We start from the raw sequence: 27,517 nt of genomic DNA on the forward strand, positions 1-27,517 counted from the left end.
TTCAGCAGTTATAATAAAATACTTTTTGGCCACCTGTCCATGGCAGTTACTTTTGTTATCTTTTCCTTTTTTAAAAGTCCAGCCAATATTTCCAGTTTGGTTGGATCAAAAACTTTCTTTGTGGAGAATTAACCATTTTCCTTTACCGTGAATAGGTTGCTATCCATAACCTCTTGGGAATGGGCTATTCTATTTTAGAATTTGTAAGGTTGCCTGGGAAATCTATGAGAACAGCAGCTGCAGCAGAGAAATGCCACTTTTTCAGAACCGCAATGTGATGGCTATTGTAGAGCTTTTCTTAACACCAGGAAAGGTTCAATAGTATCTAGACAAAGATAGGCTAACTACAGCAGTGCAGGGGAAAAAATGTTTGTGAAGAATCTCTGGGTGTCTGGCTGTGCGAGAACCTGGCTATTCATGTATTTAACAAACCTAACATGCCTGTACTCTGCCTCCATTGAATATAGATTTAATGAAAAACTGGGATCTTGTTCTTATGCACAACTGTCCCATACACTTTATTATTATACATTTATGTAATAGCTACATACAAAAACCTCAAAACCATAATTATTCATTCAGAAGCTTTTTTCAGTTTTAGGTCAAGACAAGAGGATGAAGGCTCCAAAATATCAGTTCAATAAACTTATAAGGAAACAATATATCAAATAATTGTTTGCATTTAGGAGATGCATGATGTTAATTTTGCTAAACGCAGTCCCAGCTAAAATTCTGGAACAAAACCCATTATACTTTGGGGAATGTACATCTTGTTTCATTATATTCTACCTAGTGAAGCTAAAGGCAGAACAATCCACAAAATTAAATCATATTTGAGTTAGAGCAGTGTATTGTAATACTCAGTGAAGGCCAAATCATGAGGGACTTACTAAGATTAAAACCCCATTGTAGGTTTTGCCTAAGAAAAAAATGAATGATAAAGATCTTTTGGATTTAACAATGTGATAGATTTGATTTCAATTGGCATTCTAGGTCTGATGTTCAAAAGCAGTCACCGGTGGCTTAACTCTGCTCCTGTTGCTGTCCATAGGTGGGCCAACTCACAGCCCTACTGAAAACCCCACTCTGAGCAAAAGCTTCACCCTTGGCTACTCTCACTGTGTCCATCTGTTGCATTTGCCTCTAAAACATAGGACAGGATGGAAGTCTGTTTGCTACTCTTTTTTTCTTAGTACAATGAGAATTGGCCTAAGAGAGGATCGAGTAGACTTAAAAAAACAAAAACGAAAAAAACCTCCCCTGTAGGTTTAAAAACTCATGCAAATAGGGAAATTCTGTTCCATCATGAGGAGGGCAAGGCTGTGGTTCAGCTTGAACATCTTACGATTCCCTGGGAATCTATTTGGAACCATAATTTGCTGATACAGATAAAATTGCATCTAATGGTATTTTGGCTGCTGTGTAGTCAGTTTGGTATATAAACAGTAAATTGGGTCCTGAGATTCACTGTGAATACAGCACCAAACATATTGTTCAATCAAGTCTCATCAAACTGTTGAACGGCTTTACATGCCAGTTGATGTTGCTGTTTCCATCTGGCTACATGTCTGTAAATGTTTCTAAGTCGAGTCCTGAAAGATTAGATGAGCTGATAATTATTTATCTTCAGAGAGACTTATTTTTGCTAATTATGCATTCTGAAGAGCAGTTATTCTGTGGTACTTAAACTGTGCAGTCTGAACTTATCTATAAATTGACGCAAGCGTATTCACCAAAATAATGCTAAAATTATGGGGAAGGACATACGTTTGCCAATACTTTAAAATGGATTATTAACAGCATTAAATATGGTTAGACATAATCACCCGTGATACCCACTTACTTTGTTCCTCTACCATGGCAGATAGTTGAATATTATTCGTGTAATTTTACAGTACAGTAACTCCCCACTTAACAACATTAAGTGAGAGGATGTTTCGATCTTGCGTCCCTGCTCAATTACAGAACATGCTCCATTTAAAGTTGTGCAATGCTTTGCTATAACATTGTTTGGCTGCCTGCTTTGTCCACAGCACCTCCCGCCCGCCAGCAGACCCCGTGGATCAGCGCCTTCCCCCTCCTGCCCGTGGCAATCAGCTGGCTTGCGGTGTTTAGGAGGGAGGGGGGAGGTGCGAGGACTTAGCGCGCAGGCTCCCCCTCCCTCCCCTGCCTCTTGAACGCCGCAAACCAGCTGATTGTTGCCGGCGGGAGGGAGGGGAGAGGCTGCGCGCCGAGTCCTCGCTCCTCCCCCTCCCTCTCCTGCTCCCTGAATGCCACAAGCCAGCTGATTGCCGTGGGCAGGGGGGAGGACGCGGTGCGCCTCCCACCTCGCTCCCCTGCCTCCTGCCCGTGGCAGTCAGCTGGCTTGCAGCATTCAGGGGGCAGGGGAGGGAGGGGGAGCCTGCGCACTGTGTCCTCGCTCCTCCCTCCTGAATGCTGCAAGCGAGCTGATTGCCGTGGGCAGGAGGCAGGGGAGGGAAGAGCGAGGATGCTGTGTGTGGAGTAAAGGGGGGGGGGGGGAGAAGAGGTGGGTTAAGGGTGGGGGGTTTGGGGAAGGGGTGGAGTGGGCAGGCCGAGGGTTGAGCCATCCGCCCCCCTCCCCCCGGTGCTTGCAGAGTAGGGGACGCAGCCGCTCATGCTACACAACATGCTTCTCCTACGCTATGGCACTTTCAGCCTCCTTGCCTGCCTTGTTGTCTCCAGTGCCAGTGGGTTCTGCCTGTGTGGGGTAAGGCTGGGGCACCTCTCAACTATAGTACTGTACTGTATGGCAAAATTTTTTTTCCTGGAACCTAACCCCCCCCCCCCCCATTTACATTCACTCTTATGGGGAAATTGGATTCGCTTAACATCGTTTCACTTAAAGTCGCATTTTTCAGGAACATAACTACAATGTTAAGAGAGGAGTTACTGTATTTGTATAGGGACAAATTTAGGGCCCAGTCTTGTCCCATTGATGCTGAAGTGAGTTTTGCTACTGACAGCAATAGGGACAAGATTGGGTGTGTAAAGCCTAAAACGTAAAAAGTTGAACATAATGAGGTAGAAGGTACTGAAGTCAGTGGGAGTGCTGAGCAGTCACTTGAAAGTAGAATTTGGCCCAAACTGTTGGAGTAAAACAAATGTTGGGACATAAATTACATATTTCTTTTGTTTTTCCCTCCCTCTTCGCTATTCTGCTTCTTCCCACCAGCACCACCCAAGCATTGTTTTTACTGCTAGACGCTATTAGCGGCTTTAATATGTAATTCAAGAAGTCCTACCAGGTACATATTGGTAGACTCTAATGTTGAAACATTAGTAGCTCTTCTAGCATCTAATTACTGGCATGCTGTCCCAGGAATTAAAAACACTGCAGTAGTTAGGAAGTGGAATAAATTGTGGAGGTATGTGTTGCTTTGTGAAATAGTGAATTGTTTGTCTACATCACAAGACTAAAATTAGCTCTGTGGAGGGAAGAGCATAACAGAGTGCAAGACACTACTGTAACAACATTTTTTCAGTTACTGTCTTCATCATCCAACCTACAATTATTACGCCCTATTTATGGGCAAGTGTAGATGGGATTCTTATTAGTGAAAATTAATGTATAATATTTTCTCTATCAGGACTTGACTCTCACACTTTTAAGTACATAAACTTAATTGTTTTCTGTTTATTTTCAGACTTAGAAATTGATCAGTTCTTAAACTGCCCATAAATAACTGCTGATAGCTGTTCATTTGTTGTGGTTTGGTGTGATTTTTGGTTTGTTTTGAGTAGGCCAAATCCTGGTACTTGTTTCAGAAACATCAGTGACAGTTGCACCCCGTTCTTTAAACCTAGTCCTTACTTGGGCCAAACATCTGTTGGAGTCATAATCATTAATGCATTGACTTCAATGGTGGTCATTTTGCCTAAGAACAGCAGGGTTTGGCAAGCAGATATGCAAAACCGTATAAATCCCCACAAATCTGCATTTTCAAGTGCAATTCATATAATTGCAAACCAAGTACTTGTGTACTTTACAGATCCAGTACTTTACTCATACCTTTAGATTGTAAGCTGCTTAAAGCCTTTTTTGTCATGTTTGTTCAGTGCCTGCTATGGTGGAAATCTGGTCCACACCTAGGTACAACTCAGTACCAACTGTGTACAATAGTTACATGTCCATTTCTACAGTTATACATGTTGTGTAGTTTTGAAAATGTATTCTAATTTAAACCTTATTGGTCCTGAAACTGATCTGTTGTTACGTGTTTCATTTGAGGAGCCCAACAGTGAGACTTGCAGAGTCTCTTGAACTTCCATTGATCCTGCTTGGAGTTGATGGTGTTCAGTATGTTGTAAGGCTGGATTCAATATTAAGATGGTGATTTTTGTTGTTTAATGTTGCAATGGGACAAAGAATTATTTATTCTAATTAATATAACAAAGGTGGTTCTGTGTTCTCCTTGGCTGGATAACTAACTGAAAGAAAACTGCAAGTACTGCAAAGTGCAATGTGGTGGTAGTGTGTTTATAATGGGCATGAATTAATCACAAAGGAAGGGGCTAATTTTTTGATTTGGTTAATTTGTTAATATCAAATCCAAGCCTCAGGTTTGGAGAGAGAGTTGATGAAAATCAAAACATTTCTGTTTCAGGTGATCTCCCATAGATCATTGCTTTGTGAAACTTTTCCAAAAATTGCCATTATTTGGAAATAATTCCAAAAACAAGGTCAGTTCTTCAGCCGATATAAATCAGTGTAGCTTTGCTGTTTCCACCAGCTGTGGATCTCACCCATAGTTTTGATTATTGTTTTTGAAGAAAACCCAATAACCAATCAACTGTGCTTTCATCATCACCATGAAGTCGCCTTAGAGAAATCCAGAATGTTTCTAGCTGTGACTCTACACCGCCCCCCCCCCCACCCCAATCCCGCTTCCATTCAGGCCCTTGCAACATTTAAGAAATTAAAAATTTGGGCCCCAGTCCTGCAATGAATTCCATGTGGACCCAGGGGCATGCAGAACTCACTACAGGATTGCGGTCTTGCTTTTTAAAGAAACACAATTTTGAGCAAAAATGGAATTGGTCAAATAATTTATAATGGTTCAAACTGTTGTGTTAATTTAAATAGCACCAAATAGTATTATACAAGCTTCTAAATCTAAATTGCACTGCATACATTAACTAGACATTATATCACATTTGAATTTCTTAATTAGAAAAATGTTACTCATCACTTTTACTATTAATGGGCTCTGCCACAGCAAATCTATGGATTATTGTGACTTTTTGTAATTGGAAAAAACCTGAGTCATCATCCATACCTTTGCTATGGAAAATGCCAATTATGATTGCAAGTGAGGATTAGCATTTATCTTATGACGGTAATTGATAGACTTAATCTTAGGTTGCACTTCATATTCTGTTTGCATTTTATCTTACTGTCTCTGCTTCTAAGTTGTTAAAACACAAGATGAAGGATTTTTGGCTTAGTAAATGCATAGGATTTTTTTTTTTTTTTTTTTTTTTTAAGCAAAATGACTAGCATAAGCTGGCGTTCTTGTGCTGCGGTGAAGGGTATATAGATATAGCAATAGGCTTAGGGCATGCTTTTTCCCCAGAAGTGCTGACCAACCTCAACTCTGGTTGAAATCCCTGGTAGATGTGGGCACTCTGCACGTGCAAAAGTCAGTCCCATAGCTTATAATATGAAGACACAGATTTTACATACGGTAGTGGTGGTGGTGGTGGTTCAGATAAAAAGGTTACTGTTGCTTTTAAATAAGAGTCTGTGCATTTTCCATGATAGCTGACTAACATTCCAGTAACTTTCAGTGATATTCTTGTAGGTCTTCCACAAGGCCAGAAGTTGCCAGCATAGAACCTGCAGATCACGATGAACGCCAGTGTTCACAAAAGGCTGTTGTCCAGGCACGTTCATCGCAGCCAACACGTCTGACAAGTATAATTTTTGCTGAAGATATATGTAAGTTTTCAAATTTTTAAAGTCACATTTTATTGTGTGGGTTAAAAAAATTGTACAATACTGCAGGTCTGTGAGCCCTGTGACATCTTTAAGGGATACACACATATACACACTGTATATGTAACAAACAAACATCCATTCATCTGTGCACTTATATATAAGCTTATAGATAGAAAAGACCACATGAACCCTGTTCCGCAGAGGTCTCAAGTCAATGTGGGTAAGGCATCTGAAATCTTCAGGGGTGGGTGATAGGTGTATCCCCAAAACAAATCTGGGGATTCCTAAAAGTGAATGTTTCAATTTTAATTTTACATAATTCAATATTTGGGATTTGGAAAATTGGAGTTTACTTCCATGCCTTACATCAATGCAGGGTACTGTCTGCCTTTAGAAAGAAAGATATGCAAAGCAGATGCGTTAATAGACATTTAATTTGGAACGTAATCATTGTATAATAAATTGGCTATGTTATATTGCACTTTTCATCCCAAAGGAATGTAGGGTGTTTTATGAATGATACGTGTAGGGGGATTTTACCCATTTCAGTCACTGAATTGTGTCCAGGGAGCTGCTATTCTGAACCAGCAACACTCTACAAACATTTTCTGGAGGGGAAATAATGCAAATTTTCTTCACTGACAGTATGGTGGGCATTGCAAATCCTATACAGACACTTTTATTTTGAGCTTAGAAGGGAGGAACTACTTCTCTTGTCTTCAGGGCCTAGTTTGTTTTTCAATAGCATTCAGGACCTGGATTCCATCCCCTGAATGGCAAAGCTTTGTGCTGCCCCTCGTTTAGATCTGCCAACTGGTTAATATGTTCATCTTATTTGCTTAATAATTTTGGTGGTGATCATGCTCAGTGCTACTGACTTAATGTTTTCTATTGTTTCCTTAAGTGACTGGTCAAGTGCTTCGTTGTGATGCTATAGTTGACATAATTCATGGCATCCAAATTGTGTCCACGACAAGAGAACTTTATCTTGAAGATTCACCGCTGAAGCTGAAAATTCAGGCTTTGGATTCTGAAGGTCAGAGGCTTACTATTAAGATGTGAAAGTGTTAATGAAGTCGTGTGTGTGTGTGTGTGTGTGTGTGTGTGTGTGTGTGTGATGTACTCTGCTCAGACTTTACCTAGGACAGGACTGGATGTTGGAGCCCAACCCAGACAATGCGTAGGAGAATTGTCCTGTTGGCGCACAGATACTACCCTATTGTAACATTTGTGGTTAAGTATAAGAGGGCTGACCAAGCAATCCCAAATATCCAGATGGGCCAGTTGGACACTGTTTCATATCGGACAATTCCTGTTTAATTTTTTCTGTGTTGCTCGGGAATCAACTTTAGTATTAATGGCATTTCAAATATCAGAATCCCAAATAAACATATTTACATGTAAAAGCTCTAACTTCAGGGAAAGGGGGTGAGAGAAACAAAAAGCAGGAAGTAATAACATTTGCATTGCTGAAATGTCACATCAATATTTGGCTGGTCTGGTCAGGGCTGCAAGGACAATTGAAGCAGTAGTGATACAAGTCTGTGAACTGCACTGTAGATTGATAGGGTTTTGCTAAGCTGAGGCAAGGAGGATGCATTTTTAAGGCAAACCTGTAAAAAGACATTTTATATAAGGTCAAACAAGTTTAATGTGTCTTTTGTTCACATTTTGTTCACATTTCTGTCCCTATTCCAGCCACCAACAGCTGGGCTTCATATCCCTCAATCTAATATAATCTAGATTTTTTTTATAGTTGTTTCCACCAGCATAGGGTCTGACCCACTGAAGTCAGTGAGAGTCTTTTCAGTGACTTCAGTGGAAGATGGATTGGGTCCTTCGTATCTAAGAGGAAGAGGAAACCTCTACTTGCCATAGTGTATGTAGTAATCTGAATGCCCTCAGGAACCTTAGACCTTGCTTCAGCACCTCAATTCTACACACAAAACAAAAGGTTTTTAAAATACTTAGTGAATTAAGGAGGCCAGCCGACTTAAACAGCAGTAGAAGCTTGATGTTTATAGTTTGGATACTAGAGGCCTAAACCACATATGTCTACTTATAAATCATAAAAGCCAGGCTCTGTACTGCAAAAATCAATAGGTAGAACTGTTAAACTTCCTTATTCTATTTGTAATTCCAGAACCTTGGCTTGGTGTTTCTGTAGACTCTCAAACATACTCAGCTGACAAATTTTCTTTGGGAGCCATCCAAGTTAAAGTTTGAACAGAAGCTGTGGTTTAAAACCCACAAAGAACAGTATAATCTAAATTGCTGGAACAAGATGTTCACTAGGAGCCTAAGTTTAAACTTTCAAGCTTAAATTAATGGAAACAGTGATTGATTGCTCAGCAGCTCTGAAAATCACTTTTTTGTAAGTGATTAACTTAGGAACTCAACTTTAAGAATTTTGCTGGCGACTTTTAAACTGCTATCGTGTTCTCTTACAGTACTTTCTACACATTCATCTCCTTTTGCAAACATTGTTCCTCTACTAACAGATGACCAAGTTTTGGAACATGAGCAGAGTTATTGAAGACAGTCTTTACATTTCAGAGATGCTCTCTTTTCATTTAAGAAAACTGAATAAATGACTTTTAGACAGTAAATTATTCATTCTTTTGCATACAAGAGGAGCAAAAATAAAGGGAAAAAATAAGCTTGTAATTGGTGAACAGTTGAACACTGCAAAGGGCCTGTAGCTGGCTTTTACTTTGGACTTCTGTTTATATACATGATTATATTTGGTAGATTTTGTAGTAACTTGTATGTTATTTCATTTACTCACATAATGTGATGTTAGGGAATTTTTAAAAAGGTTATCTTTGGTTCAGACTGACCATATGCTGTACTCATTATTGCATCTTGTATGAAAGATCAGGTCATGCATTACTGTGAAGCTCTGGTCCTGTGACAGAGGATGCTGTAAATAGCAGTATCTAGATATATAGTTCAGTGGTGCCTCCCCTTACACATACTTGTTTGGAATTTTGTCACACACTTAACATCCTAATGTATCGTGTGCAAATTATTTTTGTTAGTGCCAGTAAAAAACGAAGAAGACACTTTAAACATGCACATTAAATATGTCTAACATGTATTTTTTCTGATGACACCAGTTATGGTGTGCTGTTTAAATCAGCACTTATCACTTTCCCCAAATAGTTTTGCAGCATTGCTGAAAAAAATTAGGACAATAGTTACACCATGGGGAAGTTGGCCTCATGAATGTATGAAGAAGGGAGATGATATTCAACCAATCTTTGATACGGTGAGCCAAATTAGTCTCGGTGTAAACTCTTGCACATCACCCATTATCTCAAAATAGCTTTATATCAAGGCACTCTGTAAACACAGAGAATGTTAATGTTAAAGCCATTATGTAAACTTTTAAAAAACTTAATCACAAAATTACTGTGCATGTACATGTCTTCATAGCTTCTAGACTTGATTCATTTTTGTACAGTGTAAAATGAATCAAAATTCTGATTCACAAGTTCTGGACTAAACTTCCTACCAAATATTTTAGGAAAGTAAAGTTATTTTGTTATGCTTGACATGAATTATGGAGAGTTAAATACAGTGAAAGCTTCTCGTTAAATGCTTGAACTTCCAATTGTTGGTGACAGAGCAGAACTCTTAAGATTAAATTCCATCTCAACATTTTAAAAGTACCATAACATTAGCTTAGCTCACATGATTAGTCTTGAGTTCAAGAATAGCTATTTACATTTGTAAGTGTTTGTAGGACCAAGCCAAACCTGCAATCCTTATTAAAGGCAAAAGTCCCATTGAATTCATTGGGATTCTTATCTGGATAGGGCCTGTGGGATCAGGGCCCAAAGTAATTTCATATATAGGATTCCAAAAGCTGCTGGAACCATTGCAGTTCGTTGTGTGTGTGTGTGTGTGTGTATATATATATATATATTTCAGCTGCTTAAAATAGTGATTTGTCCTGGAAAGGATGACTTAGACCCTAGCAGGAATCACTGTAAAGTATGTGTTACACCTATTTTAGCAACCCTTGGTTCTGATCCTGCATTTGGGTCCACATGGCTGGTAACTGTGCTGTGTCTATCATAACTTTCTGATCTGTGTTAATCACTATGTTGCAGTACAATAGGAAGATTGCTTCTTGTAATGACCTACCTCTTACATAATGCTCTTCATCGGTGTATCTTTAGATGAAGTCCCTGAATTGCTGCGTGTTAGCAATCACCTGTATTCTCTATGACGAACTAAATACAAAAATTCAGGTCAAAAGTATTTTGAAGAGAGTAGAAGATTTGAAATTGGATTTCATTAAAAAAAAACCCCCCAAAACAACAACTTGTTTTTTATCACCAAACTGAGGTGTATTGAGAAACTTCCTGACACAGTTCCCTATTTTTGAAGGATTTCCTTACCATCTGACAAGATAATATATGTATAGTCCATTGAAAAAAATAATTATTTTTATATTGAGGTTGTATGCTATTTTGTGGCATAATCTGGGAATGATGAAACTCCAGTCTTATCATAGCTCAGTGTAACAAAGAGTTGGTAGGGCTGTTGCTTTAGAACTGCTGTCATAGATCTGTTAACAAGCGCAGGGTGGGGTATCTAAAACGACTTTTTAAACTCCTGTCCAAACTTAATCTTTACTTGATTGATCAGTGTGTTCTTGGCGTAAACTCTGTGTAAGGATTAATGGATGCTAATCAAGTCATAGTGGGACTAAAGTGCTTTCAGTTTCTAGCAGGCAGGATGAAATTTAATATATCGTGCCACTCTTTTTAAATTATACTTCGGGCTAAATCCTGCTACTAACTAAAGTCTAAATGGAGTTTTTCTATTGACTCCAGTGAGACTAGGATATGACTTTCTAACATTTGTTTACCTTGGATAACTCATGTGCTTCAGAGGCCCTGTCCCCGTTGTCCCAGCAGGGATTTCATTGTGCTTCTGCTGAGTGTTTGCTGCGGCACTGTTCAGACACATCTCTGCACCTTGCTTATCTTTAGTTTGAGCAAGAATGAGGGAAGACTTGCTTTGAATTGTATTACCACTGTTACAACATTTCTGTGGTTTAGATGATGCCATAAGCCTTTAGCTGTAGGAACGTGGCAGTGAAGTTGCAGTGGTCATTATAATTTGCCAATGAAAGAGTGAGAGAGGAAAACAAAGAATATAAATGAAAACAAATTATTATTAATAAAAAAAATACTAGCACTATAAGGCTTCAGCTCTGCACCCATGAATGTCAATGCGAGCTTAGTAATTGATTTCAGTGGGTGCAGCATCTCTCCCCAAGACTGAGAGATCTTTCTAAAAGACTTTCAGATTCAGCATGAAACAATTATCTGGCTTCAGTGTGTTTATTCCATTGTAGTTCTTTAATATCTGTTATTTCACATGTTGCAATGACTAAGGGCTTGTCTACACTTACCGGGGGGATCGACGAGCGGCGATCGATGCATCAGCAGTCAATTTAGCGGGTCTAGTGAAGACTCGCTAAATTGATCGCAGATCGCTCTCATGTAGACTTCTGTACTCCATCGGATTGAGAAGAGAAGGGGGAGTCAACGGGAGAGCATCTCCCGTTGACATCGCGTAGTGCGGACCTTGCGGTAAGTAGATCTGAGCTACGTCGATTTGAGTTACTGTGTTCACGTAACTCAAATTGTGTAGCTCAGACTGAATTTCCCCTCTAGTGTAGACAGGACCTAAGATCTAGCCCCCCAAAAAAGTGAATGACTTGAATTGTCTATATTACAGGTAAATCCATTTCAGGTTTAAAAAAGTCATATTGAAAGTGCATTTCAGTAAAATGTGGATCCCAAATTCCCCAAAGAGTATCTCAGATCCACATGTCTCAAAGTGCTGGATTATAACGCTTGGCTCTGAGTTAGCTGAAGGGTGTATAAAATTATATGTAGGTTGATAGTTCCTTACTGATAGTATGTCTAAAGTGTCTCACGTATGTAGTTTGTTTCCACTTGAATGTGGAATATATGGTACTTAGGAGTTATGACTGTGACATACATATGCCGTAAAAGAGATTTGCCATTGACTCGAGGGGTAGTTGGATCTGGCCTTCTGCAGATAGCCGAGGTGAAGGACTTAACCCTCTCCTTTTCAGGCCACTGAGTTGTTAAAGGACTTGTATATCTGCCCTAATGTACCATTAGGGAGTGAGCAACACTTTGTTATGGAGTCTGTTAGCACCTATGATGCAAAAATGCTTCTAATTTTAGGTGGCGCATAAATACTTCGGGATTGGAATCTATCCTGCATGTGAAAATGAGTTTGAGATAAATTATATTGTGACGTTTTCAACATTCAAATGAAGGTGCCTCATATCCACTTGGCCCAAAGAGCGTGGGAGTTTTGCTGATTACCAGGAATGGACTCATTGTCACATCTGACTTTTGTAATAACCTGTATTGAAGGATGCATGTGTCCTATTGGTATCCAAAAAGTAGTGACAGAATCTAATCATGGTTTAGGTAGTTCTTGTTTTGAAGGGGGAAGGATGTGATTTGCTTATTCCAGCAGTATCTTATTAAAAATTCAGACAGTTAATTCCTTTTCTCCAGAGCAGACATGCTGGTACACTTAGTGTGACCAGAAAATACAAATTTGTAGTTGAGCAGTGAGGGTCTATGATAATACGTGTATATATGTACTGGGATCCAAAGCATGCCCAATGTCGTATGTTGGGCATAAAGCGGAACAACTGCATTTGTACCGTAGATGTTTATGGTCACCACAGGCTACTGGGGTCATTGTCTGCAGATGGTGTCTTGCACTTTTTGGACATGGTGCAAGAATGCCACAAGACGTTCCGGCGACCTCCATTCTACAGCTGGCTTGTAACATCCAGGATAAAATTCCACCAACTGAGGAGTGGAGGCGGCCCAGAGGCAGACACCTTATTACAGGGGCGTATCAAGTCTGTTCCAGTGTTGTACTCTTGGCCCGTCAAGCCCTTGCGGCTGCACAGGAACAGACCCAATGGCAAACAATTGTTACGGCCGACCATTTGGCTAAGCATTGAGGAAGAAGAAGATCCGAAGCCGCATATCAGACCATATGCTGGAAACAATTCTCTGTTCCATTTTGATTCTCCAAACCTTCCAGTTACCTGGCTTAAAAAAAACCCCCTCCTTTTTAACTTTAATGAAGAGCTATCATGTTTGAATGATTTTTGCAAATTTAAGATGCTCCTGCTTCTGTTCATTGATATTTTTGTTTGTTTCCAAGCAGCAGGAAGACTTCTTTGTCATTTTGAATTTTGTTACTTAATTATTCATTTGATTTATAGGAAACACTTTTAGCACATTGGCGGGGTTAGCCTTTGACTGGACGATAGTAAAAGATACTGAGGCTGATGGCTTCTCAGATTCCCACAATGCATTGCGGTAAGCACAATTTACGTTATTCTCAAAGGCCCCAGGTTTAGTCATGTTCTTAAAGTTAGGCATGAACAAAAGTTACCTTCCTGAATCTGGGTGTATAAACTGAAATGATAATATCCGAAGTATCGTATACAGGTTCATTGTTTTAGATTTCTAGCTACTACAATTGCCAGTCCACAATTCTGGGCACATTCACATCCATTTAAAATTCACAATAATAAAAATACAATTAATGATGTTCAGAAGTTGCCCATATAGCTCTAAACCACCAATAAAAATTTAACAATAGACTCAACTATGCCAGAGCTGACCCCTCCCCAAACAACCGGGGAAAACGATAAGGTATTTGTGCTGTGATTGGTGTGCAAGGATGTGGGGGTGGCTACAGAGGTCAAAGGTTAGCCTCTTGTTTGGAAGATGGGACTCTGGCACATTCAGTATTTGGCCTCTCATCTGAGACTGCCAATAAGGTGGCCAAAGTGTGGTTGCGGCGTTGGTGACTCTCAACACCATTTACAAGGAACTATATGGAGAAACAAATGTTTCCTTTTTAAAAAGGTTTTAATGAGCTTTTTGAAGCTTTCAGAGCAGGGCATTTAGCATTCTAGTGGAAGATGTAGCAGTTTTAGCCTCTCAACATTTTGAAAATCCAAACCACTGTGTCTTGCTTGGCACTTATAATCTGTAGGAGCCCTACACACCACACTGGGACCTATGGTGCCATCGACTTGTGAGTGTGATCTGGCCCAAACTCTGAACTCTAATAGAAACTTCCATCCAAAGGTCTTAAAGTGTTTTGCAACTTCTTAATGAATTAAGCCTTGTAACACCTCTGGAAAGTAAGGAAATACTATCGTCTGTGTTTAACAGATGGGAAACTAAGACACAGTTAGGTTAAGTTCTTGCCTAACATCATACTGAGAGCTTGTGGCAGGAATAGGAATATGCCTAGCTTCCTATGCTTATCCAACAACACCATTCCCCTCACTTTTAGGTACTGCATAAGCTTTCACTGTACCTACTTTAGTATTCTGTTGATTTCCTTTGACTGAGAGGAGTCACACTACAGGAATTTCAGTTTCCACACTTATTAAACTCATCAACTTTGAAGGCTACCCAGCTTTGTCGTATTTGGGATATTCTTCATTTTAGGTTCCCGAAGTCCTGGTTCAGCCTTTATATTGATACTGACTGACTGGTAATAGGCCTTCAGCAAAGCAGGATTATTTTGTCTATTAGAACTTTACTAGTATCCATCATAGTAAATGCTACAATGAATGTTTGCTTTGCTTGATATGAATGTCAGCTCCAGAAATGCTTGCCTGACATACTTTTGCGTTTCTGGTCATACCAGAAGCATATAAAACACTAACTCAATTTTCTTTCCTATCAAGCAGTTTCCACACACTAGCCAAGTAGAACATTAAACTGACGTTCTTGTAATATATAATCGGGATGTGAAGACACAATAGATTCAAACTCAAGTGCCAGGATTTCCATTTACTTAAGAAAATAATATCCAGCAAAATTTAGTTAGTAAAGAAGTGAATCAAAGCGTGAGGCAGAGGAGATAGGAAAGCATATTGTGCTTTGAGTTCTGCTCATTAATGTGAAATATCTATGTTGTTGTGTCTGTAGTACTCTGTTATATTGGGTGTGGTTTTTTTTAATAGTAAACCGATGTCATTTCTCTGATCAAACCTACGTTATTTTTTTATTGCCAGTATTTCCCCTGGGTTTTGCCTATAATGGCAAAACATGCCTTTTTAGCAGCTTATATGGCTAGAACTCTTTCTGCACTCGTGTGTGTGTTTTTTTGTTTTGTTTTGTTTGATTTTTTTAAATGGTGCAGCTTTTGTGTGTAGACAAGCCCTGAGTCACTTAGGTGATTTTGAAAATCCACCCCAGCTCTTAGAAAGACATCCCATCTTTATTTAAAAATGCTAAGGGATGGAAAATCCTGTCACAATTTTAACATATAATATTTTTAGTAAAGTGGTTGTGTTAACCGCCCCTTCCCCTCCACCCCCCCACATTTTTTTTTAAGCAAGAAATTCAGAGTTTAAGGCTGATTTTTAAAGAAACCCAAGGGAGTTAAGTTGCTGAACTCCCACTGAAATTTAGTGGAGGTCTGGTGCCTAATATCATTCAGCTCCTTGGAAAATTTCATCCTAAGTTTTGTTTTTGGTGTTTTTTGCAAGCAACCTTCAAAATTTAACCCTGTTATCAGCACCTACCCAGATCCTGTCCACCAGAAATTCCTTTTCTCCTAATTACTGTACCTCATCTAAATTTCCAACAGAGACCACATAATACACAGTTTACATACTGCCCGTGCACATGTAATCAGCGCTTCTATCCACTTCACATCAAACACCCTTCTAGTTCACTTGAGCAAAACACCATAATGTTCTCTTAATCACAAACAAAACCGCAATGCCTTTCCCATTTACCATACCTCACTGATCTAGAGAATCCTCTATACGCAAACTGGAAACATAATTCGAGATACCTCGTCCATGTTTCCCATATGTCTCTAAGAAGGTCCTGCCTTCTATACATAGGCTTCAGATGCACTTTTATCCGAGTCACTACACAAATTACCCACAGAAGCCAGAGTGCCACAGTATCAGAGCACACAGATATATTGTGCACTATATGTCCATTGCAGAATACAGTGCAAACTCCTGAATTATCTTGGTACTGAGTACAGTTATGCCTAACAGTCGCAATACAGGTTAGAAAAGGGACCTGCACGTAGGTATTACAGACATCTATGTTTTCCAGTCCTACACAAGCCCATAGAGCACCCATGAAAGCTTAATTTAACATTCATGTGTTCAGGAATATAAGTGAAAATTGAGCCTCTCCTTCCCGGCATAAGATAAGCACCTTACATTTGCTGTGGGCATTTTTGCGAAAAGTAAACAATACTGTAGTTCTGATATGGGTTAGCATATATTATTCATGACTCTTGTCTCATAAAGTTGTTCTGTTCACTTTTCAGTATACTCAAATTCTTAGAATCTACTTACATACCACCTTCCTATATATCAGAGATGGAAAAAGTTGCCAAACAAGGAGACACCGTTCTGGTGTCTGGAATGAAAACAGGTAGTTCCAAATTAAAAGCAAGAATACAAGAATCTGTCTATAAGGTAAGAAATTCACATAGTTCATTTATTATTTATTTTTCATGGCAGAACTTCCCTGGAGCCGCATTAATTTTCCCACTCGTATTACTACATACTCCACTCCAACATCTCTTCCTTTATCAGCTATTGTAGCACTGCCCCTCTTTCCCAATGAGTAGATTATGTGGCTTTTCGTGAGGTGGTTGCTAATACTACTCCATTGATTTTTGCGCAGCACTCGGGATGAATAGTGCAGTTGTCCTGTTTAATGAGCACCCCAGATGATGTGGGTCCCAAAGCTAGTTTCCAAACCTGTCTCTGTAACATGATGGTGTAGATATCTTGTTCCTGTGTTATTTAGTTTGTTTTACAAAGGAATGCACTTTAAATTCACAATTTCTTTTCCTTCTCTTTGATCATTAGCTCTTCAGGGTAGAGACCGCCTTTCACTCTGTTTATATGGCACCTAATACAGTGGGGCTCCATTTCTCATTAGAGTCTCTAATCACTGGTGTAATACAAATACTTAATAATAACGTGAACTTATTGTGGTGATGTGCAAGCCAGAAATAAAACAGCTTACTTTTGAAATCCCAGCTTATGTAAGGCTCCCAGTTATAAAAACAGCTGTTCACTTGTTTACTGTGCAAACTTCTGCTGGAAGTCTGAAAAGTGATTATGAAAAAAAAAAAAGGCATCTTGGGATTCCAAGTTTATTGTCTTTGAATCAGAGCATAATGACACTTGGATGCTTGCACAGTGGTTTGACATCATACATTTTTTAAATAAGTGCTGCTATTATTAATGTTTGTTTGTTAATATCCTTGGACAACATCCGCCAGATTCTGGCCTTCACTTAACGCTGTGCAGCATTGTGTAGCTCAACGGGGCCCTGATTCAGCAAGACACCTAAACACGTGTATCTTTAAGCATACAGGTTGTCAGCCTGACTCAAGTGGGGGACACACAGTTAGGTGTCTGTCTGAATTGGAGCCTTGATCTACTACTGCTACCAAATAGAAGCATTCCCTCTGCTTGGTGATTATCTGAATTCATTGTGGGATGAGGTTTTGGCCCTCTGGCTGCCTGTCAACAAATATTAAAGATTTATCTGATGGATTTTTCTATCTTGAGCATTGTATTGAATCGAGACCGCCCCCTTAGTTCCCTGCATCGTACCAATCCTCATTTTGTAATCAATTCTGCTTCATTAGATTCCAGTCTCAGAAAGCACTGAGATCAAATGCTAATAAACAAGTGTGTTTAACTATAGCATTGACCTTTTTCCCAGCTCGCCTATCGATTTATGTTATTTGTTACTTTGTAATCTACAGTAACAGTGTTTTCATTTTAACCCTAGCAATGAAATTGTCCTTTCTGTTAGTACAATCTACTTAAGACATTTATCTCTCTCTTTTTTTTTTTAATGGGTTATTTCCTACAGGAATGTTTTGCATTTCATTAGTATTTTAAACTTTGCAATATTTTAAGAAATAAATATTCACTTACAGTATTTTTAAAAAAATCCATCCAGTATCTGTATGCAATTACTTGATATATTGCCAGTTTCTCTATTAAACAAAATATATTGGTTTACGTTTTTTAGATATTGGTTAAATAATCTACGTCCTCTGAAAATATTATCTGGAAGTACAAAAATAATAGTGCATCTTAAGGACCATATTTTGGTTGCAGTGGTGCAATTGAAAAGTAATTCTGCTCTACTCCTTGCAATTACTCCAGATTCACACTATTGGTGATGAGATCAGAGTATGGCCCGGTATTACTAATGTTTGTTTTTGCGGTGGTTCTTAGCCACTTGAAGTTGGTTTTGTTTTTTATCTTCATATTTATTTTTTTCTACATTAGTTCTGGCATCATTCTGTGAATTTTGATTGAAATAATAGTATCCTGTTCAGAACTTTATATGACTTGCTTTGTTACTATTGTCCTTACATCTTTCACTGCTGCCAGACCACATGTGTTTTCAGTGGAACATCCCTCAAGCAAATGGAATAGAACAGTATTTGATTTTGTGTAGTGTATTTCATATTCTTGATTTTATAAACAAAGGAGTTACACACAGATACCATAGCACAGTGTTAGAAGACATGCCAAACAAAGTTATGTTGGACCACCCTGAAAAAAATGCATTTCCAGATCTCAGATTATTCATTGTGTGCTTGCCCCCAAAAGTCATAGGGTGAGATGCATTCTCCACAAGATTAAATTGAGCAGGTGCCCTCCACCCCATCCTTCTGCAGCATTGCTGAACAATGTATAATTTGGAATTGCTTCCTTCTTTGAGCTGCTGCAGGGACAAGCTTTTTGCATCTGCAGCTATTGTAGAGTGTGACAGGCAGTCAACAAATTCTAAAGGACCACTGAATTTTTGGGCTGTGCGAGGATGCAGATCATAATTTATGGCTGAATTCTTGCACTGAAATCCTGACTCCACTGAAGTCAGTGGCAAAACTCCTATTGACTTTTGTGGGTCCAGGATATCACCCAGGTTCTTGGTGTTTTTCCCGCTATCCAGGACAATAAACCTGAAAGGTGGAAGAAGGACAGAGCACTACGTTTTGCAGCTTCAATGTGTTCACTGTTGTATGACCACTTTCATTTTTTATAAACACTTTTTAGCATGTCTTTGGGCTATAACAGCAAATATAAATGGCTTACATAAAAAGGAATGGATATAAGAGAGATCCATCTATACATAAGTAAATTAAATTCCCTGTTAATAAAAAAAAACCCAAGAATTTCCTATTACCCTGCACCTTCTTATTTTTTTCCTATTAAGAATAAACCAAAATATGAACAAACTTTCAGTGCACTGAGCCTCCTAAGTTGTTCTACCTGGATATGCAAAAGACCATAAGGAGAGAACATCTGATCATAAAGGGAAGCATGATTTAGTGGCCGAAAGCACACATGATTCATGAACTCTTCATTATATATATTCCTGGCTGCAACATAGTGTGGACTAATTACTTATACACTCTATGCCTCAGTTTCCCTATCTGTGAAATGGCATTAGTATTCCATTGTTGTGTTGTGAAGTTTATTAACGTCAGTAAAGAACTTTAAGGTTTTTGATTGGAAAATACTATAAATTTTAAATTATTATTTGCTAATTGAGATTTTTATTCACTTACTGGTATAACCACTATTTAGTAGGCTTTTCTACTCGGAGTCAGTTCTCAAGGTACATAAAGCCATGACATGGCCAGTTGGATTGAGCTGGAGGTCAGGGACGGTGTTGTTAACTTGGAAACTTTTCTGCTGGGAGTACTGGCTATGCCAGTGCACTCTGTGGCACTGTTGGCAGTGGTTTGTGAAAGGGATAGTTGGCAAATTAGAGAGCAAGTTAATGAGTGGCAAGCCAGGGTGAATCTACAGCACACCAGGTCTCTGTGAATCAAGATCCATGTAGGCATGGCTGTGGCACACTGAAAGTTAGCATACTATACTTTCAAATGTAGCACGTTTAAGCCAAGCCACACTCCACACTTTCAGTGCACTGTAGCAGCGTCCACATCAGATGTTACTGCATCGCAAGATGATGTGCTACAGAGTCACACCCCGGCTTGCTGCACAGTAGCTCACTATGTAGCCTCTCACATGGCAATACGTGTTACTTTGCCAATAAACTAAAACTGGCCGCCTTCAAGCTTCCTTGAGTATTTAACAGCAATTTCCTCCCAAAAGCCTCACTTTTTTCTTCACTGTCCCACCCTCAAGAAATGTAGGCTTGTAGGCAATGTAGAACTGCAGGCTTTAACAATGTGTACAGTTTTTAATCTAGGCCACAGATTGGAATATAGGTGGGGGGATTTTAAATGTGTGATAAGGTTAAAAAAAATTCCCAGTACTTGAAAAATGGGAGAATCCACTCTTAAGTCTATCTGGTAAATAGGTAAATGCCAGTTCTTCATAAAAGTATTCTGCATTTAATACACCCGAATGTCTCTTCTGAAGCATTTCAAAACTGTCATGCAGTTAGAGAATATAAATGTTTGCTGCACTGTAGTATAAAAAGAAAAACACTTGTAGCAAATACCTACTGAGCTTGTCCTATTCTGGGAAGTCATTTAAAAAAAAAAATCTAACAGTTTGGTATGATGCATGGTACAGTACAGACTTTTGGAGTGCTGCTACATTTAATCTGCTTGGACCCTTATAAAAATGCTCCCTGCAGAGCACAAACAGATACAAAAGTTTATGATACACTTACCTTTTTTCCAGCGCTGGAGAAGACGTGTATATTCTTTCACTGAAATCCAGTCTTTTTCTGTCTAGTCATGTGATATTCTTAGCCATCAATATTTATTAAATGGTACACTTCAAACAAGCCAAAAGCCCCAGAAGTGTGCCAACATTGAGATTTTTCAAGTTATGAAATTTTGAGAGCAATTGTGGAAGGCTTTATGAAAACACTGGTTGATCTTAAATAAGAGGTGCACAACAAGTACTATTGTAATGATTAGAGAGGAATGATTGTGACCAAAATATTTTGATTACCTTGTCTCTAATGCCCTGGGCAGTTTTTTGTTTGTTTGTTTGTTTTGTCTATGCTTGTCTTCTTTCATGATCTTTCCTCATCTCTGTATATCTGAGACCTCATCTTTGTATTCATCACTTGATATTTTACACATTAATCATTAAGTTAACTGTTTATTGGTTTGACCCTGCTCAGATATGTTCAAATGTCTCATTTTGCTTATCTCCTTTAGCATCCATTGCTGATGGTGCAAAATGAAGCTGTGCTTCTGTGCACCACTATGTGCTCTGAGTTCTGTTGCCATTAGAAAAGTGGTGGTGTGAAACTGTTCTTCAGGACAGAAATAACTTTATACATATTTTTAATTTGTGGATTATGAAGCTTTATTAAAATAGATATGTTTGTAACTGTAAAATGTGGCTTTTGTTTTTTCTCTTAACCAATAGAATGTACATCCTGCAGAAGTCAGGTTGCTTATTTTGGAAAACATTCTTCTAAATCCAGCTTATGATATCTACCTGCTGGTAGGAACATCACTTCAATATAAAGTTCAGAAAATAAGACAAGGCAAGATTACAGGTTTGTCTTCTTCCATTTTTCTTAATATTCCACATTCAGTGTGAATTTTTCACCTATAAGTGGAAAATTAAACTATTGTGTATACTGATAAGGAAATGGTCTTAAATTCAACTTAAATTGTTTTAACTTTCATAATCAAAATTATGATGAGATATCCTTTATCTCTCCCCTTTCTCTCATCATGCAAACACTTACGCATATGCTTATCTTCTGTGTAGGAGTAGTCCTATTAAGGATTAGTCATGAGCATAACTGTGAGCACATTTATAACAGTTTGCAAGTTTGGGACCCAGGTCTGTATTATTCAAACAAGTTCATCTGTCTTTCATATTGGGAAACATTTGAATTTTTAGTACATTTGTTTTCCACAGAAAGGCCTCACTCACTTTGTGAAACGCCTGATTTAGATGTTACTCCATTTTCTTGGCACATTAATATGAAAATTGGAAAAGGGTTGAACTAGCTGCATACCAATTTCAGAGGATGAGGAGATTTGTTTATAAGATACAGGTACAAGTACAAGACACTTGCAATATTGTTGATGGGAGTTATTTTAAGAAACCAGATATGAAATAATGTATTCACTTAGACCTACTTCAGCTTTCTAACTGGCTGTATGGGGTACAGCAGCTTGGATTTCAGTTGCTCATGTAAAAAGTTCCCTTTGCCAAGACCAAAATGTCGTTCTCCTTTAAGCAGGAAGGCAATTTTAGTTGGAGGCTTCAGCAATGGGAAAAAAATATTATTTTATTCACCTAGCTTACATTATGCTTCATGCCTGGGTGTAGAAAATTACTACAAAACTATTTAAAGCGCCGATTTAATGTGTGCTAGGCATCAAATAAAAAATTAATCAGTAATAATTAACAGGGTCCAAACAGTGACACATTGGCTTGTGTTGTTTCATATGTCGTCTTGCTTCATGTACAGAATTAATGATGCCTTCAGATCACTATGAACTGCAGCTTCAGAACAACATCCTGGGTCCTGAGGGAGATCCGGCTCGGCCTGTTGCCAAGCTGGATCAGGCAACATCAACAGTAACTGCATTGCAGCAGGGACAAATTAATCTAGTGCTGGGGCACAAAAATATCCTTTCTGTGGGGTGCTCTTTAGTTCAGCATTCAGTGCCTGATGTCAGAAGGCAGATTTTCCACTCTCTGCCACACACCAGGATAAAACTCTCCAGGCTTTGCCAAGTGGTCTGAAAATCCGCACTAGCTGACAGAGGTATAGAAAGCAACATTGCTGTGAGTTCAGTCACAGCACTACTTCAAGATACCTTGACATGCTCCTAGAAATTAGGGCTTTAGGGCTGGAAAAGATCCATTACATTATCTTGCCTGTTACCTTAGTGGGAGGGAGGAGGAGGGACAGAGAGAGTATGTGTGTTTGTGTGTTGTAAACCAGTATAATCTGGAAATGCTCACTCTTTTTTAAGGGAGGTAGCATTTTTTTGTCCTTCTTTTCAGGAACATGGAGTCAATTTTAAATAGCATGAAAGCAGCCCTAGCCAAAAGTTAGTTTTAATGTTCTTCTTTCAAAACCTTTTAGTTCCTTTACTGAGCTTGCAGGTATTCGCATGCAGAGTGTTTCCAGATTACCAAACAGCACTATCTATGTTGTGGATCCTGGGTATTTAGGTTAGTATTTGCTGTTACTCTTCGGAGTGTTTATTTCTTTAGCAAATTCTCAGACTATGTACCTGTATCAATGCCTCCCTGCAGTATTGGTGCAAATGGTATCTAAGTACCTGTACCTGCTCACATATATAAATTGTAGTTAGCAGAAATGTCTTTTTAATAAGAAAATGTTTCATATTAAGCAATTTTGGCTTTAACTTGATTTCCTCTCTGTTTCCCCACCACTAGTCTTTAGCAATTAAAGCACATCTTTAAATTTTATGAACCAAAATGTTTGTGAATATATGATATATAATAGTTCATTGCATAAATGGCCTTCTGGTCTATGCTGTTGAATGTTTTCTGTTTTACAGGATTTACAATTCATCCTGGTGACAGATGGGTCCTAGAAACAGGCAGACTTTATGAAATTACAATAGAAACATATGACAAATCAAGCAATAAGGTGTATTTATCTGATGTAAGTACAGTGTTAGCGTATGTTTCTATTCTGTGTTACTGGATGTTGTGTGTCTAGCAAATCTGTAAAAATTTTTGTGGAATTAGCTAAGCAGCCCTTTACTTACACAGACTTGGAAAGTGTATATTTTTTGTTCTTAAAAAGCCTGCTGGGTAGCTCTGTCAGGGGACACATCTTAGCACATGTGACAGAAAAACGGAGAGAACATTGGCTGCATCTCTGCAAGTTTACGATAGAATGAAACTTCCAAACCAGTGCAGCCAGTAAGGATGAGCACCAAGTGTAGTTAGCAGACATTTTCAAGGTATTGAATCTTTTTTGAACCTCTTGTTAAAGGTGTTTCTTCTCTAGTTTTATGGAGTAAGCTTACATAATTACACAGATGTAGCCCCCCCCAGTGTAGATGCAACATATATTGACAGGAGGAGTTTTCCTTCCAGGGTAGGAGGAACACCACCACAGACACATCAGCTACACCAACACAAGCAGTCTTCTGTCGGCATAGATGTGTATATGCTGGGTGGGGGGTGTGTGTGTGTGTGTGTTGGCATAGCTATGTTGTTCAGGGGTGTGGTGTTTTCACACCCCATACCACATAGCTACACCAGTGTAAGTTTTAACTCAAATTATGAAGAAATTTGTTGTTAGGGAAATAATTCATATATTTCCTTGCGTATTAAGGATGACAAAATAGAGAAATTGTAAATTGGAGGTTGTAAAATCTGAATTGATTAGTTTAGTGATAGAAGTAGTGCTGTCCTTTCCTGCCACATTACAGGTTGTTTTTGATGGAAATAAATTCTCTTAAATTATGATAGACGTGTTTTTGGATGCTAGTACTCTGTCCCATAGGAAACCAGTAAGATGATCTTGATGCACCGGATGATGTCTGTCTCAAAGGGGGGGGGGGGAACCCTCTTATATGCCTGAATTTCAGATATGCTTGTTTGAACTATATATAGTTATACAATGTAACTTTACAACATTTGCTTACATTATTTATATGTCAACATTTTCAAACTTCAGTACCTCCGGTTAGGCATCTGAATCCATATTCATTCACCTACATGAGTGATCTGTTTTGGAAGTTGTCTGTGCTCAGCACATCTGAAAACCTTATTTAGCTTTCTAATCTGAAGCACCTAAACTTGGAACTTTTAGCTTAATCTTAGTTATTTGTCTGAGAGGAAGGTTGGATATTTGGGGATTTATTTGTTTGTAAATTGACCATATATGTGTAGTGTGACGTTTTTTCTCTGGTTGGATTTTCTGATTATTTTTTTTTTTAACAGAATACTTTTTTTGGCTGTCCTGAAATGTATTCCTCAATGTTGTTAATCCATGGCAACACATAAGCAATATATTTTAATTTCAGAATATCAGAATTAATACAGAATTGTCTGAAGAATATTTTGAGATTCTGAAATCCTCTCTGAATGGATCATATCACTATGTGAAAGCAATAAAGAAGGGTCAAACTATTATCGATGCTGCTTTAACATCTGTAGTAGATCAGGTATGTCTTACTAAGAAATGTTCTAGTTTGCTCATATGCTTAGAAAAATTATCAAGTACACACACGTCAGAATCTTTTTATTGGTATACTCCTCTGAAAGCAAAAATAGGAATTAAGTGACGAAGCCACAAAAATACAAAATAAGAATAAGATAAAATACACAAAAATAAGAATATATATAAATGGATGAGGGGGCAGAGCCTGAATTCCTTACTTAAGCAAAATGCTCAACAAAGTGTTTTTGTTCTGTGTTTGTACAGTGTCTAACACAATGGGGTCCTGGTCTGTAGGTGGGACTCCTGAATGCTACAAAAATAGAAATAATGAATAATAGATGTTTTGCCTGAGTAAGGCTTGCAAGATTGATTCCTAATTGTGTGCCATTTACCTCTTGTTTAGAGTGATTGAAATGCACTGCTCTGAATTTCTTCCCTGGTAGCTATCCGGAATACGTGGGCATGGCTTGTAGCAGGGTGCTGACTTAGGGCCCAGTCACATACTCTGAGTAAATGTCAAGGCTCACTACTGTGTGTAGGGAAATTCTGACTCACTGTGCCATGTCCTGGCCCTGCTGTGCATGACATTAAATTTTGGGACACTTTCTGTCATTTGGTAAGTGATCATTAAATGCTAGAAAGAAGACCTGCCAAACATACCAGCATACAAGCCTCTTAAAAACTAATATTGATTAAACTTTTCTGCTACCGGGCCAGTCTTGGTGGCTGCCAAGTATGCAGCCACCAGGGCACTTCAGTTTGGAAGGGTTCCTCTCCATTCAGCAATTTCGTTTTATGTCTGAAAGTTGACGGGGTTCAAATACCTAGACACATTTGTTCTCAAATCTTTTCCTAGCCGCTTCTTGAAAGTGATGAACCAATTCTACCCTCTGCTTCAGGCAGTCGGCCTCTCTCTCTCAGCTTCTCTGAAAAGGCCTCCCTAAGGTCTGCGAGAGTTGCAGTGCTTTCAGAACCCCAGCAGGGGGAATGACATCTTCATTGGGAATCATAGTCATGGAAGGCTCTTGATGGAAACGTAACAGCCAGTTTCAGAGTATGGTATTAACAATCCCTTCCTTGGGCATAGATGCATTATTCTCCACCCACAATCTGCCCCTTTCCCGCTGAACAGGATGTAATAGGTAGGGGGCTGAGCAGGGTGTGAAGAAGGGTTATGAAGTACAAGGAGTGGAGAAGGGGTAAGTGGGCTCCTTGTTACTTAATTTGCCAGTAAATTTCCATGTTCATCTATGGCTCCAGAGTAATGACAGTGGTAATATTTATCTAATTTAGAGTAGGCATTGCTCCAATGAGTTGCTAATTTGCTCACAGGAAGTGCAGAGCTAATAGTAAAAAAAAAAAAAAAAAAGGTGCTAAATATATCCGTGTGTGTGTGTGTGTGTGTGTGTGTTTCCTCAGTAACCAAATTATAAATAAATACAGAATTTTCTTCCTAAAAAGTGCTATGAATGTCGTTTATAATTATACGCTGTTACTTATTATAGGATGGAGGTGTTCATACATTGCCTGTACCAGTACGAAATCAGCAAGAAGTTGAAATTTATGTTCCCATTGTCCTTTCTCCAAGCATTTTGACATTTCCATGGCAGCCAAAGGCAGGAGCCTATCAGTACACAATAAAGGTATGCTAAGGAAGCCATCTAAATGCAGGAAGTGTCACTCTGGCAGATTCAGTGAGGCCAGTAGTTGTTTGGGGAATCTGCTGCTACATATTAACTCTGGATGCTGCAGGCGTGTTCACATTAAAAGTGTGTTTGGTGGAATTTCACTGGAGTTCAGTTGCACTGACTGGTAACTGCTTTAAAAAGAGTTGCACCTCTTATTTTTGTCTCTGTTGTTGGTACCTTTTAAAGTAAAGCATAATTACAAAAAAGCCAAACTTAACGATAATTGGGTGTGACAGATTTCAGGCAATGAGAGAGGCACTTAATTTATTGCAAATAGGTTCCCTGAATTAGTTGGCATAGTGACTGCCAAGAAGCCATCTTAAGATGAGTGAGCAACTCCATAGAGCATTGACGTTGGCATTCTTCGTTCCCTGCCTATCTCCCTGGCTGTACCAATAACATGGTTATTGGAAGGGAAAGGCCAAAGCTGTCTTTATAGTAGATGCAACAACAGTGTTTTAAAATTCTCCTTTCTTGTACTCTTCCTGTCCTTCTCATGCTGCCACGCTTGCCAGGGCACACTAGTAAACCAAACCAACTTTTGAATGTGCTCCACTGGAAGCAGAGTTTACAAAGCAAACAGTATTTGTTTTGTTTTTCTCCAGTTCAGACTGTATTCTTAAATCAGGAACCTT

At 38.8% G+C, this 27,517-nt stretch overlaps 1 protein-coding gene across 1 annotated transcript in view; it reads left to right on the forward strand.

Annotated features, from left to right (window-relative positions):
- NUP210 (nucleoporin 210) overlaps nt 1-27,517 on the forward strand; it is a 121,940-nt gene that overhangs the window by 16,023 nt on the left and 78,400 nt on the right. Inside the window, exons 2-11 of the mRNA XM_074958112.1 lie at nt 5,823-5,959; nt 6,864-6,995; nt 13,269-13,365; nt 16,370-16,520; nt 21,447-21,579; nt 22,510-22,668; nt 23,154-23,222; nt 23,576-23,682; nt 25,058-25,198; nt 26,700-26,837. Of these exons, the coding sequence (XP_074814213.1) occupies nt 5,823-5,959; nt 6,864-6,995; nt 13,269-13,365; nt 16,370-16,520; nt 21,447-21,579; nt 22,510-22,668; nt 23,154-23,222; nt 23,576-23,682; nt 25,058-25,198; nt 26,700-26,837 (1,264 nt within the window). The remainder of the gene's footprint in view (nt 1-5,822; nt 5,960-6,863; nt 6,996-13,268; nt 13,366-16,369; nt 16,521-21,446; nt 21,580-22,509; nt 22,669-23,153; nt 23,223-23,575; nt 23,683-25,057; nt 25,199-26,699; nt 26,838-27,517) is intronic.

This window comes from Natator depressus, chromosome 7 (genome assembly GCF_965152275.1).
Source record: "Natator depressus isolate rNatDep1 chromosome 7, rNatDep2.hap1, whole genome shotgun sequence".
NCBI classification, from domain to species: domain Eukaryota; kingdom Metazoa; phylum Chordata; order Testudines; family Cheloniidae; genus Natator; species Natator depressus.